Raw genomic sequence first — 18,944 nt, forward strand, 5'->3', positions numbered from 1 at the left:
TAATTATGTTACATTGCTTTTTTTTTTCAGAGTTTTAGTGAATATTTCTGTGTAGAGTATTGTAGAGTCATTCAGATGATTTCAGCGTTTGTTTATATGTCAGCATAAAGTTGATATTTTTAGAGCATCAGTTTTTATTTTCTAGAGTAAGAGAAAGAAAACAGTGCTTTTGTAAATGTGCTAATACATTTTGTCTGTAGAGTATTCAGCTTTAGTGTGTAGTCTTTGAAGTTTTAATCAATGAAAAAATAGTTTAAAAATGTTATAAACTTTACCCAAAGTAGAGATAAAGTAAAAAGTAAAGCAAATCCTTCTCGTGTTCACTTCTCAGATGTCATTTACCTTTAACAGTTTGATATCTACCCCTTAGATATTTTCTACACATACATAAATATCCATACATCATAAGCATACTCTCACTCCTAGAGAGACACATGCGTGTAGAATCACATACTTTGTGTCATTCTGGGATTCTGTGATGCGTACTCTTCTGCACTGAACTTGAAGCATATGTCACTGTTGCTCCAGTTGGCTTGTGAGCTGCCTGGAGAGAGCAGCAGGTCCCAGCCCCAGGAGTCACATAGGCCAGTGTGGTTTAAACAGGAGGCTCGCGGGCCCGGGTGGAGGTAGCAGAGAGTGGCCGCTTGCCGTTCAGGCAGTTCTGTGTTCTGGGCTTGGTCTTCCAATGGCTGTGCCTCGCAGTGTATGTGATGATGTGGGCGGGGGGGTGACCAGAATCCTACTGGACCATGCCTGGACTGTGTGTGACCCAGCAGAACTCCTGTCCAAAGGAGACTGAGTACATTGCAGCATCGTCATCTAGAACAGGAAGGGTGTCTCCTCACAGGCAGTGCTGTGACCGGACCACACTCTCGCTGTGCCTCCTGCCCACCTGCCCTCCTCTTCTGTTCCCATGCAGGCAGTGCCATGACCAGGGCACACTCTCACTGTGCCTCCTGCCTGCCTGCCTGTCCTCCTCTCCTGTCCCCATGCGGGCAGTGCTGTGACTGGGCCACACTCTCACTGTGCCTCCTGCCTGCCTGTCCTCTTGTCCTGTCCCCATACGGGCAGTGCCATGACTGGGCCACACTCTCACCATGCCTCCTGACTGCCTGTCCTCCTCTTTCACACCCTTGCCCCTCTGAGTTAAAGCAGGGTTGTTTCCCATTTGTGTACTGTCCCCAAGCTTGTTACATCTCATTCACTTATTTAACCCTAAAGCTGTTCAGAGAAGCAGAGATCTGATGTTACTATGAACTCAGCTGCTTTTGGTTTCTTAGGGAGTGAAAATTTAGTAAGACTAGAAATTTAAGTAGCCTTGCAGTTAGGCTCTTACCTAACTCGATTTTGTCTTTTCGCTCATTCCTTCATTCATCAGATCTGTACTGTGTGCTGGTGTGCACGAGGCCCTGTTCTAGGTGCTGAAGAGCTGCAGTGCACAAGCGCTTGCCTTCTTGGAGCATGCATTCTAGGGAGGGGAGATGAACATTGAGTAAAATGTAAAAGGTCTAATGCTGAGAAGTCTGCAGAAAAATCAAGCAGAGAACAGGGCCAGGGGTTCCCAGGGAAGACAGGGGAGATTTTAATGTTAAACAGAATGGACTGGAAAGTGCTCAGTGCAAAGGGGAATTTGAGTAAAGGCCTGAAGAATCTGAGAGAGCAAGTCTTGGGGATACTTGGGGGAGAACCACCCAGGTGGTGGATTTCAGAGGCCCAGAAGTGGAAACCTGCCTGGTGTGTCTGAGGGCGGTGGCAGGAGTGGGTAGAGGGAACGAGAGAGCAGGGGCAGGGGAGCTGACAACAGCTGGTCGGGGAACCACAGCACTGGCACCTCCTCTGCTGAGTATTAGAAGAACTTTGATTTTACTCTGGGGGGGATTTGGAAGCCTTTGAGGATTTTCAGCAGACAAGTGACTTGCTCGGACTTAAAGAGGGTCATTGTGTCTGTTGTTTTGAGAGCAGCCTAGGAAGGGGCCAGCGTGGAAGCAGTGAGTCAAGTTGGAGGTGGTTTCAGAAGCTTTGAGTGATGGTGGTTTAGACAGGAAGCAGGGCTGCTCTGGCTGTATGTTGAAGTTATTATTGAGTGTGAAACGTGAGAGAAACCAAAGATAAGGATGACTCCAAGGTTTTTTGCTGATCCCCTGGAAAGACGGCATTGCCTGATGAAGCCCACAGGTGGAACAGTTTGGGAGATGAACAAGTGCGGTTTTGACGTGTTAATTTTGAGATTTAAAGTAGACACTTGTATATATGCATGTAGAGTTCTGGGGAGACATTCTGGCCAGAGGGATAGGTTTGGGTAACTTCAATGTTGTTCTTTTTAATCCGTAAGATGCCCATACAATATGAAATTATATTTTGATCATTTTTCTCCCTCTCTAGGCGAAAGGCCGTTTAAATGTAGTGAATGTGGAAAAGCTTTTAACCAGAAGGGGGCACTGCAGACCCACATGATCAAGCACACAGGTGAAAAGCCCCACGCCTGTGCCTTCTGTCCTGCCGCCTTCTCTCAGAAAGGGAATCTTCAGTCACATGTACAGCGAGTCCACTCAGAGGTAAACATGGGTTGGGGGCATAAGCAGTATTTCTCAGGGGACAGTAGGTATCTTTTGGGTTAAAAATGGACCTGAGAAATTATTTTCCATTAAAAAAAATGCAGATTGATTTTGTGCCGAGCAGACCCTGTTTTAGAAAATACGTACGTGGGAATTTTTTGGGTTTATTACATGTGGAAGAAATATAAACTACTCTCTTTTTGTCTTCTTGCTGACAGCATGGCTTTGGTGAAAAAATATTTGAAAATAATCCTAATACCTTTGTTAGTTATAGTCCATCATTCTCAATAATGTATTTCATCCCTTTAGCAAACTTGAAACACAGGCAAGTGTAAGAAATTAAAAGGTAAGAAATAAAATTGGGAAAAAAGTGTTTTTCTTACTGCTAATACTACAGAGCTCATATGGTACATGTCCATTCCCTCTTGGACAGAGACCTGCTCTGTTCATTTCCTTCCATGCTGCTTGTCCACGCTTTCGACAAAAATGATGATTTCCCATGGTAATTTTCTGTTGTCTGCAGAGCATACTGTTGTGTAGATCCTCTGCAAGTATTTCTGTACAGTAGGTCAACCTTTGCTCTAACTAACCGTCATGACTTACTGATTTATATTCTAATTGTGAATACAAAGAAATATTTAAACAACACAAATACTTATATCATGGATCAATATATCCTATGAAATGATTTTGCAGAACAAAAACTATCATATTCTTAAGAGCAAATGTGTGTCTCTTAATTTTTTCCTTAGAGTAATACCTTAACTAACACTGAAGTGAACTTAGAGTTAACACTCACTATCCAAATTTAATAAAAACAAGTAGAAGCTGTCTTTGATCTTAGATAAACAGAATGTCTAAAATGAAAAAGAGAATCTAAATTGAGGTAAAACCCCTGCCCATCTCACGTAGTTTTATGAACAGATTCAGAGTTCCATGTTCAATGAGTTAATCTTTTTCATATCTAAGACCCAGAGACATTAGGAAGGCATGTCAGTATTAGTGAGGTACTGAGGTTACCTTTAGATTTCAGAAGAATACATTTGGGCTGTTGTAAGTCATTCTTGTGGTGTTGCCTCTGGGTGACGATGATTGCATAGGAAGGATCGTGTATTTGTGTAGCACACAGACATACCTCACTGGAACCTTAGAGCAGCCTTGTGAGGTACTTGCTAGTACTCTTGAGTGTAGAAAACTCCCCCTATACTAAAGGGCCCAGAGACTTGCCTGTTGCCACTGAGAGGTGCTCTTGGACCTGTACTAGAATGGGTTGTTCCAGAAACAGCCTCTAAAAGTTGGTTCGTAAATATTATCCAGTCCTGTGAGGAATCTGAATTTGCTTCTTAGGTACCAGAAACAGAATGGAAGTCTTACTCAAGGTCAGAGGGGGCCAATGAGTTTTCAAGCTAGCCTTCATAGTTCTACAGTAACTAACACTGGGTTTTAGTAATAGAGAAATAATATTTTAGATATTTTCTTTGTTCATAGCTGTTCTTACTCATTTTACTGGTTTCCATAGTTTCTGGATTTATCATAGTTTTAGAATTAGTTGTTAGGCCAAAATTAGTTGTTAGACGTGTGATGGCTCACGTCTGTAATCCCAGGACTTTGGGAGGCCGAGGCAGGTGGATCACCTGAGGTCCGGAGTTCGAGACCAGCCTGGCCAATATGGCAAAACCGCATCTCTACTAAAATACAAAAATTAGCTGGGCACGGTGGCAGGCGCTTGTAATCCCAGCTACTCGGGAGGCTGAGGCAGAAGAATCACTTGACCTGGGAGGTAGAGGTTGCAGTGAACCAAGATTGCGCTACTACACTCCAGCCTGGGCGACAGAGCATCTCAAAAGAAAATTAGTTGTTGATACAGAATATCAAAATTGATGAAAAGTTCATATATCATTATGACCGTCTTTCCTAACCTCTGTGGTTTTGGCCATCTGAAAGCATATTTGGTGTAATATGTATTTATATATAACTGTCTGGCCTTCACTATTGAACATTGTATTCAGCTGTTTAAAAAACCGAGAACATCTTATGCCTGACAGTTTGTTTTTATTAAATTACAATAATTGAAAAATGTGTTTTCTCACTCTTGAATAATTTCTACTTTATAGAAAAGACTGAAATTTCAATTCATCTTATACCGGCAATATTGTTTAAAGAGTTGGGTCATTGATTCTAGAACTATCTAATTTAAAAGAAAAAAGGTAATGTTGAAGGGTTAGATTATTTCTGTCATTTTGAATGGAATGGTAAATTATGATTTGCCATAATTTAAATGTTTAAATTTAACAATTAATTGTGAAATATCATTTTTTTCTTTTTTATTCTTTAAGGTCAAGAATGGTCCTACCTATAACTGTACAGAATGTAGTTGTGTATTTAAAAGTTTAGGCAGCTTAAACACGCATATCAGCAAGATGCACATGGGTGGGCCACAGAATTCAACAAGTTCCACAGAGACTGCTCATGTTTTAACGGTAAGTTTAGTAATTTGGAAGAACTTCTTTTTAAACTAAAATCTGTCGTTTTCAATATGACCTTTACAATTGAACATTTAGTAGTGGAAAGGTGCTATGAAAATTTTTTATATGGAGAAAAGGTGCAAATTTTTAAAGAATTAAAGTCAATCTTTTTAAATTTGAGAATTAGATGACTTTGATTCAGACTGTCACCTGAACCTGTAAAAATAAGACAAACTGTAATCATTAATTTGTGAAATAATTTCTACAATGTTATTGATGATTATTGAATATTCTTTGTCTTTACATTATAATTTAAGAATTAATTATCCTTTGTAGGTAATATTTCTCTTTTCTTATGTGACAGTGATACTTTTTCCCAAGTCTTTGGACTTTTGAAACTAAATTATATTTTTCAGTACATGTAGTTAAAAATTATATGACTCTAAATACATATGCCTACACACAGAGAGACTGTGTGTAGACAGGTGCGTGCGTGTGCACACACACACACACACACATACACAGGGACATACACACACTTATTTTTTCTGTAGGCATCTTATCTCAGCCTCATTTAGTTACTTGTACTGCACTAGCCTCTCAACAGATTAATAAATGGTAAAATTTAAGCATCAACTATGGTATCTTAATAGTAGTAGACGTTAAATACAAGTGTCGGAAGTTTTAATGTATGCTTATGAATGCAGTTACTTGGTTGTGTTATGTCAACAGTTGCCTCCTACCAGTATGGAAAATAAGTCTAATTAATACTTAGTTTTTAAACATTAGGTTTACCTTTAGTGTTTGTTTTTTCTTTTCTTTTTTCATAATATTTGCAGTGTGGGATGGTTCCTCAGTTTATTCTTGACCAGATAGAATGTTGTAAAATGAATTATAAAGCTGGAGAATAGTTAGAGTCCACTAATTATGTCTTCAACATTCTATTTTGGTCTGAATTTTTTTAAATAAAATTTTTAATGTTGTGTAAATCAACCGAATATTAATTTTCATCATTTCCTTTGGCAATATGCAAATCAAAACATAGATGTAGTGAATAATCTGGAATAATAGTCCAGATCATTTTAAACATTTATATTCTTAATAGAAAGAAATGTAGTTATAGGGATTTAGAAACCTGGAATCTCCCTTACCTTATACTCTTATTTGGGCAGGTAAGAACATTAGAAGTTAAATTATATATATTCTTTTTCAGGACGCTCTAGGAATCAGTGTCCAGCTGCCAGGATTGACTCTACGTGTCTCTTATTTTACCTTTCACATTTTCTAACTCTTGGCCTTTTTCAGCCCTGAGGTTTTTTTGTCTGTCAGCCAGGCTGGAGTGCAGTGGTGTGATTATAGCTCACTGTAACCTTGAACTCCTGGGCTCAAGTAATCCTCCTGTCTCAGCCTCTCGAGTACCTGGCACTACAGATGCATGCCACCATGCTCGACTAATTTTTAAATTTTTTGTAGAGACAAGGTCTCACTATGTTGCCCAAGCTGGTCTCAAACTTCTGGCCTCAAGCGATCCTCCCACCTCAACCTCCCAAAGCCCTGAGATTACAGGCATGAGCCACCAGGCCTGGCCTGGAGAGGTCTCCTCAGCTTTATCTTATGACTCTTTTGATTTTTTTTTTTTTTTTAAGTAAGATTTTTAATTTCTGAGAGCTCTGCTTTGTGATGATCTGATTGTTTCTTTTTCACGAGTTTTTTTTTCTTGTTTGATGCACTTTTTCTGAAATCCAATAAGCATTCTGTTTTAAAAAGTTTTTTGTGCTCGTTGAGTTACTTGCCTGGGGTCATCTCCCCTTGTCTCTCCTGGGCCTACCTCATCATCTTTGGTTGCCTGTTTGTGTTTCAGGAAAGGGCAGCACTAGCCTGTGTGTGAACTGTTGACACGTGGATGGTGCTTGTTGATCCAGGGGTCACTGAGTGTGAGTGGCCAGGGGAACCAGCCCTTCACGGGACCCTGGTGGCAGAACACAAAAGAGTTATACTTAGTCTGGGAATTTAGTGCCACAAAAGGTGCCCTAGTTCTTCCCAGGTCATTTACTCTTTTTTATCTTTTTTAGCGATAAAAGATATTTAGAGATTCCTCTTTTTTTTTTTTGCCTCAAAGTATGTGCCTGTCTGCCACTTCCTCCGTGGAGGAAGACAGGGGCGTTCATTTTTGGTCCTAATACTTTTTGTTCTGTTTTTATTTTTATTTTCTAAATTGACAGACTTGAATTTTAGGGCAGTTTTGGGTTTACAGACAATTTCGGCAGAAAGTGCAGAGATCTACCATATACCCTCTTGCTCTTGTGCTCAGTTTCCCCCATTTCTGACATGGTACATTGGTCGGGTACATTTGTTACAACTGGTGAATGAATGTGGATATATTATTATTATTAACCAAAGTCCGTAGTTTCTGTCAGGGTTCACTCTCAGAGTTGTCCATTCTGTGGGTTTTGACAAAGGTAGAGTGTCCTGTCCCCACCCGCACAGTGTTGTACGGGTAGTTTCCCTGCCATCCGTCCTCTTCTGGGGGGGACGTTTCGGATTCCCAAGCCCTGCAGGGGTGGGACTGGCTCTCCCATCACAGCCCTTTCCTCTGACTTAAGTTTTCTCGGCCGTAGCATTACCGCGCATTTATTCCTGCAGTCTCCCTGCAGGAAGAATTTTTCACAAATGTGTTGAATTATTTTGACTGTAGTGGTTTCTTTCCTACTTTTTAAATTTGTATAACTTGATATTTTTTAAATTCCTTCACTTCAATTTTATGAGCTAACAGGAAGGTGAGGGTTCGTGCGCTCAATCTGCCATCTTGAGTCTCTACTGCCCACTTGAAAAAACTGTAAAAAATTGCATTAGAACAATTTATTGTGTATGTTAAGAGCCAATATCGTGCCAAACACAAGAATCAGTGAGACATGATATTTAAAATTTATGTGTTAGGATACTTTTAGATTTTAACATCCTTAAGGAGGGTATTGCCTTTTTTTTTTTTTTTTTAATTTTCCTTTTTAAATTGAAGAGCAAAACTGTATTTTTAATGAAAATGTTTCTGTGTTTCAGGCCACACTCTTTCAGACGTTACCTCTTCAACAGACAGAAGCCCAAGCCACGTCAGCCTCAAGCCAGCCAAGCTCCCAGGCAGTGAGCGACGTCATCCAGCAGCTCCTGGAGCTCTCAGAGCCGGGGCCGGTGGAGTCAGGGCAGTCCCCGCAGCCTGGGCAGCAGCTGAGCATCACAGTGGGCATCAACCAGGACATTTTACAGGTGAAGCATGCTTCCCTGCGGTGTGAGGCTCATGCGCTCGTGCTGGGTCAGAAACCAGGGATGATAATTGAGAAATAAATCTGTAGGACTTGTCAAAGTCAGGGTATCCTCGTGAAAAATGTGCCTGAACTGAAAGAAATTAATATGCCTACTTAATTGCTTATGGACGGCACAACATTCAAATGATTTATTCATCTATACATTTAAAAAATCATAAACTTTTATTTTTTTTTCTGTAAATGAACTTACTTGAAAAGAACAGCCTTTTCAGAAGTTGTATCTATTTATGTTGACAGAGGTGGAAAAAGTATTTTATTCTTTCTTGAGGTTCTGGTTTATAATTTGGAGACAGTCATGGGTGTGGACAATTCTGAGAGCGTTCATACTGCCTGGCCTTCTCTCAGGTGTGTGGGCAGCACCTACACATGTGGGAGAGGGGTGGGGCAGGAGCACAGAGCCCCCAGCCTTCTAGTCCATCGCTACTTCACACTAGCTCTTCGCTTCTAAAAAGAGGGGGCCTTCCTTCTCCTCCTGTCTCTCTGTTACTTGTTTAACCTTCCTCCTATACCTTCATGGGGAAGAGCTGGCCAGGGGTATGAGGAATCTCAGGGTGTCGTTCCACAGCCGATACCTTAAAGTTAAGCCCAGTGTAACTCAAAAGCCTTCAGATAGGGATTCCCAAATTTATTTAGAGACAGCCAAAGTTGTGTGAGGTAAGATTTCTGAAAGTCAAATAAATTTTAATTAGAAATATAAATGCTTATATTATTTTGGGCAGGGGCAGAATGTCATATATCAGAAAAGATGTTACAGCCTCAAAGTGTTGGAAGCCTCACTGCTAAGTGATTACTTGGAATTGTAGATTCTTGTTTCTTGGAGTGGAATTAGAATTCTATAGGTAAAGCTTTGTGATTGATTTTGGTAGGCAGATTTGGGCCATCATTATCTTCTAACCTTTTAGTTTTGTTCTGTCTTAGCAAGCCTTAGAAAACAGTGGGCTGTCTTCAATTCCAGTTGCAGCACATCCTAATGACTCCAGCCATGCCAAGACCTCTGCACCACAGGTTCAAAACCCAGATGTTTCCAGCGTTTCAAATGAGCAGACAGACCCTACAGACGCAGAGCAAGAAAAAGAACAGGAAAGCCCGGAGAAACTGGATAAAAAAGAAAAAAAAATGATAAAGAAGAAATCACCATTTCTACCTGGTAATTTTGCTAAACTTTAAAGTTTAGACATTGGGATAGCATATTTCTGGTTTTTAAGAAATATGCCCTTCTTTTTTCCTCTGAAGGTGATAGGATATGTTTGTTGAATGTTTTGTAGCTAGCTGTAGTTGGTTGGTATTTAAAAATAAAAATAACAGCCATAACATTTCTTAAATTTATCTCTTCTCCTTAACCTGGCTTCTTTCCTGTATTCAGTTTGTCCTGACTCCTCGCCGGGGCTCGAAAGCTTGTTGTCTCTGACTGTTCTCTCTCTGCTCTGCTTAGGTGCCTCCTCTCCACTGAGATCCACGGCTTTGCTTCAGTTATTCTCGCCCTTGGTGCTTCTGGCATCCAGCCATGTGATTCTAGAAACATGTTCCTAGTTTTTTCTTTCTAGTCCTTTCCTCTTCTTCTTCAAAGGACCCCTGCAGCACAGCTCCCTCCTCCACACCTCACCCTTTCCTGTTACACTCCAAGATCCATTTCTTGGCTCCTGAGTATCCTATCACCTGTCCAGCCTGCATTTCCAATCCTTCCTCCCTCTGTGCTTCTAGGCACAAACTTACTATACATCATACTGAAACTGGATTCCTACTGTTTCTAGGCGTCCCAGTGTTTCTGCACATCATGCTTTCTGCAGCTTTCTGCAGCAAGGATGCCTTCCTTTTCCCTCTCCCTCTGGTCTCTGTCAAATCTTGGCCATCATTCAAGCATCTTCAGTACTCCTCCTCATGAACGGACTCTGAGGTGCTTTTCCTTGTCCTATCTCCCACAGCACTTAGAGTGTTTAGGATTCCTGCATTCTCTCATGTTAATTGTGCACAGATGCAGTCTAATGCCCCTTCTAGGTAATAAGCTCTGGCTGGGAATACAGCCTTTTCATTTCTGAACACTCCACAGTGCTCAATATGGCTCTTTCTGCAGGAGCAGGAATTTACTACATCTTTCTTGAAAAAGATAGATTCTTGTCTCTTTGGCAAAACTGTTCCTGTAAAAACCTTTCCCAGGTGTCTTGGGGAACAAGTGCATTCTTGCAACAAAGCATGGAATAACATTGCCATTTCTGTTAACACTTCTTTCCTAGAATACATTTTCTCATTTATAACATGATTGTGAAGTTCTTGTTTCTCAAACAACACAAGTCCTGCTCTTCTTCCCCTTGATCTGGCCTCCTTCTCCCCAAGTGAAAGACAGGATGCTGGAATCTAAGCAGTTTCTCCCACATAGTTTCCTGGTATCTAGCAGGGCAAGAAAGGGAAACAGGAGCCATTTCCATGTATTTTGATTAGCTGTGTGGTAGCCTTCCAGGTTACAGTTGTGTTATGTGTTCCTGATCATCTGATGCAGATTTATTACCTGTGTGCGAGTGTCCGCCTGAGCCCCATGGGCCACTGTCTCTACTTATTGTGCTAAATTAGATGCTTTCACCTGGGCAGCAAGCCACTGAGTGAGGAGCCATGTCAGACCTTCTCCTTCCTGAAAGTACCACATAGCCATGATCCTTAGACCGAGAAGGTGAGCACCACCCCGTGCTGCTCCCTCCAGACCTTCACCCGCATGTGCTGGAAGCAGCTTTCTCCCTGCACCAAGCGCTAGCCGAGGAATTCCACATGGAATTGCAGGAAACCTTCCTGCACGGTGTTCTAGTTTGGAGTGCTGTGTTTACAGAGTTGATAACGATTAGGTAATTTCTGGACTACTTGAATCAATCAAATACACATGTAGAATACTGAGCAAGTGCATGCAGTTCTAATAATTACCCATTACATTCATGGGATCCCTAGTACAAGTTGGAGCCAGTGCTTTTTTTTGTTTTCTTTTGTTTCTGTTTTTGTTTTTGTTAAGTGACCTCTCTAATATGGTTATGAGGAAACCATGGGGACTTTTTTTTTTTTTTTGAGACTGGGTCTTGCTCTGTTGTCCAGGCTAGAGTACAGTGGTGCGATTATAGCTCACTGTAGCCTTGAACTCCTGGGCTCAAGTAATCCTCCTGCCTCAACCTCCTGGGTAGCTGGCATGTGCCACCACATATGGCTAGTGAAAAACTTTTTTTTTGTAGAGCTGAGGTCTTGCTATGTTGCCCAGGCTGGTCTTAAACTCCTGGCCTCAAGTGATCCTCTTGCCCCAGCCTCCCAAAATGCTGGGATTACAGGCATGAGCTACCACTCTTAGCCTGGGAACATGTTTTATTTAAACATGTTCCTTTTAATTAAAACTTTTCAATGACCAGTGCACTTTTAACATAGTGATTATATCTGAAAATGCCTCTCCAAGGATGGAATATCATTTGATACCTTAGAAAGACCATGAGGAAAACTATTCTTGTCTCATAAGTCATAGCATTAATTGCTTATAACTAACCTTCATTATGTTCCTAAGTTAAGCATACTCCACCATGTAAAATTATTGCTTTTGATTTATTCACTTTTATCAGATTAAATGTTTTTGGCGGGATTTGCTTTGTTTGAAGAAGTTATAGTAAAAATTTAACAATGCTTTTATAGTTGTCATACAACTTGTGACACATAAATCATTGTAAATTTTTAGTAAAGTTTGAAATTTATGACCGGGTGCAGTGGCTCATGCCTGTAATCCCAGCACTTTGGGAGGCCAAGGCAGGTGGATCACGAGGTCAGGAGTTCGAGACCAACCTGGCCAACATAGTGAAACCCCATCTCTATTAAAAATACAAAAAATTAGCTGGGTGTGGTAGCAGGCACCTATAATCTCAGCTACTCGGAAGGCTGAGGCAGGATAATCGCTTGAACCCGGGAGGCGGAGTTTGCAGTGAGCCGAGATCATGCCATCGGACTCTAGCCCTGGCAACAGTGTGAGACTCTGTCTCAAAAAAAAAAAAAAAAAAAAAAGACATTTATTGTGGTGAAATACTGGCTATCTAGAAATCATGGTGAATGGTGTTCTGGAAAGCTGATGATTGATTCCTTTAAGGATGAAAATGGTATGGTATAGTGAAACTATTGTGTATGGAAACTTTTCTAAAAGTCGTTGCATACTTTACCTTCTTAGATCAGAGTGTGATCTTGTGAACTTAGCCACTTCTTGATGACCTGGGGTCATCGCTGTGAACTTCGGTATACTGTACTGGTCTGTAATTGACTGGCATCCTGCTGTCCTGTTTCAGTCCACGGGCTTCAGGATGGTGTGGCTCTTAGACTCATCTGCTTTTTAAAATCATTATCTCTGCAAATGTGCTTTTTAAAATTCCCTGTAACAAACCTTCTCCCACGTTCTTCTTTTGTGGTTTGTGGTCTGCCAAGTGCTTACAGCTCAGATAAATTTGATTTTTGTAATTGCGTAAAAGTTAAGTGCAGGTAGCCCTTCTCCTTCTCCGTGGGGTCTGCATCCATGAGTGCAACAGACCTCATATCAGAAAATCCTCAGTAAGTATACTGCAGTAAGCCCAAAGCAGTGTTAAAAATGCTAGTGTGAATGGCACACAAAAATGGTTTTTTTCCCCCTAAATTATTAACTGGAATTCTCATGGTGAAGTAGACCCAAGGAGATGCAGTCCTTAGGGTTTCCTCCCTGGAAGAGTACTTTAAATAATTCTCGTAAAGCTTTAGCTTCAGGCTGCTGAAGCACTTGATAAAAGTCCTAAATCATTTCTGGGGCAGCATGTGAGGAGGGCAGGTTTCCTTGGTGAAGATGCTCAGTGCATCCTGGGCTGCATCTGAGATGCACTGTTCTCAGTGTCGCTGTGTAACCACATCAGCCAGCACTGTTTGTGCATCTGCCAGGACAGAGATTTGTTTTCAAGGTTCTGGGAACCACATGGGGGCAATGCGCTTATAAACAGGAGTAAGAAATTCCATAGTCCCTCTGAACCTCCCTGAGGTTCTCAACTTTGAAGGACAAAACCTATTTCTGTGCACTTGGATCTGGATATTCAGCTGCTCCTGTGAGAAAGTAACCAGCACTCATTCTCTGTTCTCTGTACCTTCACTCATTCCACTGCCTGTGACTGACAGAAGGGAGGCAAAGTAACTCCTCCGCAGCATCTGCCTTTCTCAGCAGCAGACTGGTGGTTTTCTTCTGCTGGTCAGAGCAATTCTTCAACAACTGCATGAGCAGAGGCATGAGCATCTGTCATACAATGGGGATACCTGTGTCTTAGGCTTGGCTGTAATCTGCTTGATAAAAGGAATGAGTTGCTGGGGGTCTCTTCCTTCGTAGTCTTTGAGCACGTGTCTGAGCAGACAAGGGGAATAGAAGGACTTCTTCCTCCAGGCAAGTAATCATGCAACGAAGAGGAACATGGGAACTCTGCTTCTGAGCATATCCTTCTGTGAGGCACAGCTGAGGGCCGATGAGAGTATCTGTAAACAGCTCAGAGCCTCGGAACAGCCATGCCATTCCCCAGGCTGCTTGCTGCTCTGGCAAGTCCAGCAGCATGGTTGAGGCAGTCTGTTATAGATGTTGCCCTTTCTTCCTCTGCTGTCAGCATCAGTGTTCCTAACAGAAGTTTAAATTTGTCCATCAGTGGAGTCCACGGATTCCTCAGTTAATGCTTGCTTCCTTTTTGATGGGTGTTTGCTGTCCATAATTGGTACTCCAGCTGTCTCATAAACAAATAGTTGATTGTTCTTCATTAAGGACTGCTAACGCTTCTCAGTGGAGAAAGCCCTGATAAGTCTTCTGTTCTATTCAGAATATCCTCAATGAAAGGATTCATTGTTTCTTGAGAGATCTGACAAATCTGAAGAACTGCTAAGCAGTTCTGCTGCATGCTTTTGCACTAGAGTGTTGCAGACCCCCTGTGATCTAAGAAAGCCGTTAATACCCACGGAATGTGTTGAGGTTCAGCTGTGAAGAACTTTCCTGTCTGACAAGTTCCGGAAAACTCATGTCACAGATCATGCTGATAAGAGTTTACTCCTGACATTACCAACAGCTGTGTCATATTTGCACAGCACTAGCCATTGAACCAGCACCTGAGAAGGAGGCACCATGCGATCTTGGAGGAGCTTCTGCCAATTTCTATAGCAAGCTTGCTGCTCCTGCAGCCTCTATAAACCGTGTAGCCTGCCAGTGCTGCGGTGTCGAAATATAAACTGCGCAGGAGCCAGCAGTAACTGGTGAAGCTTGAGCTGGCTGGTCCAACAGTAACTTCTGTTGTTTTTTTATCGTTGACAAACATGGCTTCATCATTACTCTCATTTTCAAAGATATGGTCTTCATCATAAGTTCCTTTGTGACAACTAACATGATTGCTGCTGTGCCAGCCTTCTACTGATCTGAGAGCACTCTAAGATGTTTCAAAATCTGAACATAATCACAGCAAAAGCCAGTATCTTAGAGGAGGTCCTGTCGTCAAGAGCTGGTCACCTCAGCATCGGTGCCACCCTTGTTTCAGCAGCTCCTAGTGCCTCTTGAGCATCTTGATATTCCCATTCTTAATTCACGTAGTCCAGCTAACTATCAGTGACTGTCTCTTTCCTGTGACCAGCCAAGAAAACCTGGCCAGAAAATCAACATCATCTTCCTGGTCAGTGCTGAAAAACCCAGCAGACTGTAGTATTTGTTAAAAAGATTCTACTGGCCGGGCATGGTGGCTCACACCTGTAATCCCTGCACTTTGGGAGGCCAAGGTGGGTGGATCTCCTGAGGTCAGGAGTTCAAGACCAGCCTGGCCAACATGGTGAAACCTGCCTCTACTAAAAATACAAAAATTAGTTGGGTGTGATGGTGCGCCTGTAGTCCCACCTACTCAGGAGGCTGAGGAAGGAGAATGGCTTGAACCTAGGAGGCAGAGGTTGCAGTGAGCTGCGATCATACCACTGCACTCCAGCCTGGGTGACAGAGTGAGACTCCATGTCTAAATACATAAATAAATAAATAAATAAAAAGATTCTACTAGCTCCATTTCATCAGCAGGATCCGTTCCTCGATTTACAGTTTCAGATGTCCAGTTGCATGCTTCTGTTGGCCCAGTCCTAGCAGCATATCTATAAATCTGTCATTAGTTGAGGGCCAGGTTTATGTAAGAGGCTGTGTTAGTCTGTTCTCACGCTTGTAATAAAGACATACCAGAGACTGGGTAATCTATAAAGGAAAGAGGTTTAATTGACTCATAGTTCCACATGGCTGGGGAGGCCTCACAATCATGGCGGTCACATCTTACATGGCTACAGGAAAGAGAGGCATGTGTAGGGTAACTACCGTTTATAAAACCATCAGACCCCATCAGACTTACTCACTGTCAAGAGAACAGCATAGGAGAAACCCACCCCCATGATTCAGTTATCTCCCACCAGGTCGCTCCCATGACATGTGGGGATTATTAGCATTCAAGGTGAGATGTGGGTGGGGACACAGAGCCAAACCATGTCAGAGGCTTTTGTGTGAAGCCCCGAGACCCAGCACTGACCTGTCACTTCTGATTTGTATACTGATTATTTGGTAAGATTTGCTGCTGTGGTTCCACCAGATTTGAATGAAGTGTTCCCAGTGTTCTAGTAGGTCTGCTACTGAGAGAGTGTTTTTTTAAAAACAAACAAACAAAAACATAAAAAACAAACAAATGCTGGGTGCAATGGCTCACACCTGTAATCCCAGCACTTTGGGAGGCTGAGGCAGGCAGATTACAAGGTCAGGAGATCGAGACCATCCTGGCTAACACGGTGAAACCCCATCTCTACTAAAAATACAAAAAAACTAGCCAGGCGTGGTGGCGGGTGCCTGTAGTCCCAGCTACTCGGGAGGCTGAGGCAGGAGAATGGCGTGAACCCGGGAGGCGGAGCTTGCAGTGAGCTGAGATTGTGCACTCCAGCCTGGGCGACAGCGAGACTCCGTCTCAAAAAACACACACACACACACACTTAGGCTGTGCAGTGAGATATTCTGTAACAAAAGTCAAGAAGGTGACTCGGGCTGTTGTATTTCACGTAAAGGTCTTCTCTGGCTGGGGAGTCTGCATTTGTGTGTGACACTGAGATATGAGTCCCTCTCTAATTAGTTGTTGGATAGTAGTTACTTCTGAATATTTGATGTTCTGGTCCTTGAAAGCAGAAAGACTTTGTGTCACCATGACTGTCTTCTGGGCTAGACCTTCTGTATGTACCTGTCAGGCATCTGGGGGATCTTTCGATGCTCCCAGCAGGCCAGGGTCCTTTGTTGGAACCAGCATTTGGATTTTGCCCCAAAAGAGCAGGCACATCCATCCCAGGTGCTCTACTTGGAATGTTCTGATTACAGTAGGTGCTCTCTGATCCCACAGAAGAACCCACAGATGTCTTTCTGGTTACTACATTGCCCCTGCCTGCCTACCCTACCCGTGTCTGGCCAGTGGCCTTCCTCTTTGGTCATCCTCGTCCTCCTGATGGCCCAGTTAATGCTGGAGATGAAGCTGACTGGATGGCCCGTGGCACCCTCTCTTGCATGGGAGCTAACCGAAGACTGAAGAGAACATGTCTAGGCTTTTTTTCTCTCCTGCCAAGAAGCTTTCTGCAGCATGGAAGGCTTTCTGTAATTTAGCCCTGCCTGCACTTCTGACTCTTGCTAGTCCCACCAGACATCCTTTACCCCAGCCATATTGAACTAGAAGTTTCTGGGACTCACCTTCACACCTGGCTTTTGCTACTGCTTTTATCTGATAAATGTACCTCAGGCTGTGTCCTTCTTGGCAACTATCTGCCTTCGAAGCTCACCCACAGGGCCACCTTATTTCTGCAGAAGTTTCTGAGCCTTCTCCTGCGGAAGTAATCAGCATTGTCTTTGCATTCCTGGTGTGCGTCCATGCACACATCTGTCTTGGCACCTCTGATGCTCTGCCATACACGGTTGGTTACACTGCCCTGCCCGCTTCTCCTCTAGACCACAGTCTGTTCCAGGGCAGATACCTTTTGATGCCTGGCATGGCACTTGGCACTTGTCATGCTGTGCTTGGAGTAGCACTGGGAAGACAGACCTCCTTGTGAAAACTGCACTTAGGTGCTAGGATCGCATGGACTTCACTGGCCATCTGGCCCTGGGCAAGTCAGTTAACTTTTAAGCTGTCAGCTTCTCATCTGTAAGGTGGGACTGAGGATAGAATAAATGAAAGAGAAACAAATGGCAGGATCCATGTAAAGTGGATAGCATGGTGGTACCTGACCAATAATAGGTGCTTAATGAATATATGTGTTTTAAAATTATTTTTAAACAGGTGAAACATGCTCATGCCACACAATTCAAAAGATACAGTCGCGTACACAGAACTCCTGTGAGGGGCCTTCTGCCCCCCTCCCCCGGGAAGCTCACCACTGCTGTCTTGTGTGTCTTTTAAACAAGCACAGGCATCTGTGTGATTGTTTTCTAGGAGGACGAGTGGCTTCCTTCTAGAAGTATAATATTATGTGATTATATTTTTCAGGTTACTTTTTTCCACTTGATATCTTATTTTTCAAAATACTTGAATAGTGTTTCATTTTGTGAATGTATCGTAATTTAACCAATTTGCAGCCATTTGCTAACATGAATGATGCTGCAGTGGCCATGAGTGTAGCTGCATCATTTCACACATGTACGTTTATCTGTAAGGACATTTCAGTTTTAGAATAATTTCAGTCTTAGCGGAAATGTTTCAAAACAATACAAGGAATTCCCATATACCCTTCATCCATATTCCCCCAAATGTTAACATTTTACTACATTTGTTTTTGCTGTTTACCTCTATTTTTCCTGAATTTACTAAGAGTGACTTATAGATATAATGCCCTTTTAACTGTAGATACTTTAGTGTCTATTTCCTAAAATCGAGGACATCCTTGTACATAATCATAGTAAAATCATCAATATCAGGAACTTAAAATGGACCAGAACTATTGTCCACTGTACCGACCTTGTTGAAATTTTATCATTGGTATCAGTAATGTACTTGATAACAAATGAAAAGGATTTTGTAAACAGTTACACTTTCCTTTTGGTGAAAAGGAGTAAGTTTTGATAAACAGTTAACTTTCATGTAGTCATGTAGATTTACCTTCTAGGAGCAATTGTTGGAGCACCTGTTTCCCCATAGCCTTTTCAAGAAATTATCAAAATTTGGGGACTTTTTTTACTCATCTGGTAGGTTAGAAAATGGTATCTTATTGTATGTTGAATTTGCATTTTTCTTACAGGGAGTAAGGTTGAGAGCTTTTCATGTTAAAGAGTACCTGTATTTTCCTATAAGACTAACTCTTGACTTCTTTTGTCCATAGGTATTAAAGATGATAGTATTTTGTGACCTATATTTGTGAGATACAGTTTACTCCTAGACAACACAAATTTGAACTCAAAGGTCCACTTATGCAGGTTTTATTCCGCCTCTGCCACCCTGAGAGAACAAGACCCCCCACTTCCTCAGCCCACTCAACATGTAGACAGAGAGGAAAACCACTTCCACTTAATGAATCGGAGATGTATTTTCTCTTCTTTATGCTTTTCTGAATAACATTGTTTCTCTAGCTTTATTGGA

General features: G+C 42.1%; 1 protein-coding gene across 1 annotated transcript in view; it reads left to right on the plus strand.

Moving 5' to 3' along the window:
• The window catches only part of ZNF236 (zinc finger protein 236), a 146,393-nt gene that overhangs the window by 47,442 nt on the left and 80,007 nt on the right, over positions 1-18,944 (plus strand). Inside the window, exons 6-9 of the mRNA XM_025365657.1 lie at positions 2,383-2,555; positions 4,892-5,035; positions 8,078-8,281; positions 9,259-9,487. Of these exons, the coding sequence (XP_025221442.1) occupies positions 2,383-2,555; positions 4,892-5,035; positions 8,078-8,281; positions 9,259-9,487 (750 nt within the window). The remainder of the gene's footprint in view (positions 1-2,382; positions 2,556-4,891; positions 5,036-8,077; positions 8,282-9,258; positions 9,488-18,944) is intronic.

This window comes from Theropithecus gelada, chromosome 18 (assembly GCF_003255815.1).
Source record: "Theropithecus gelada isolate Dixy chromosome 18, Tgel_1.0, whole genome shotgun sequence".
NCBI lineage: Eukaryota > Metazoa > Chordata > Mammalia > Primates > Cercopithecidae > Theropithecus > Theropithecus gelada.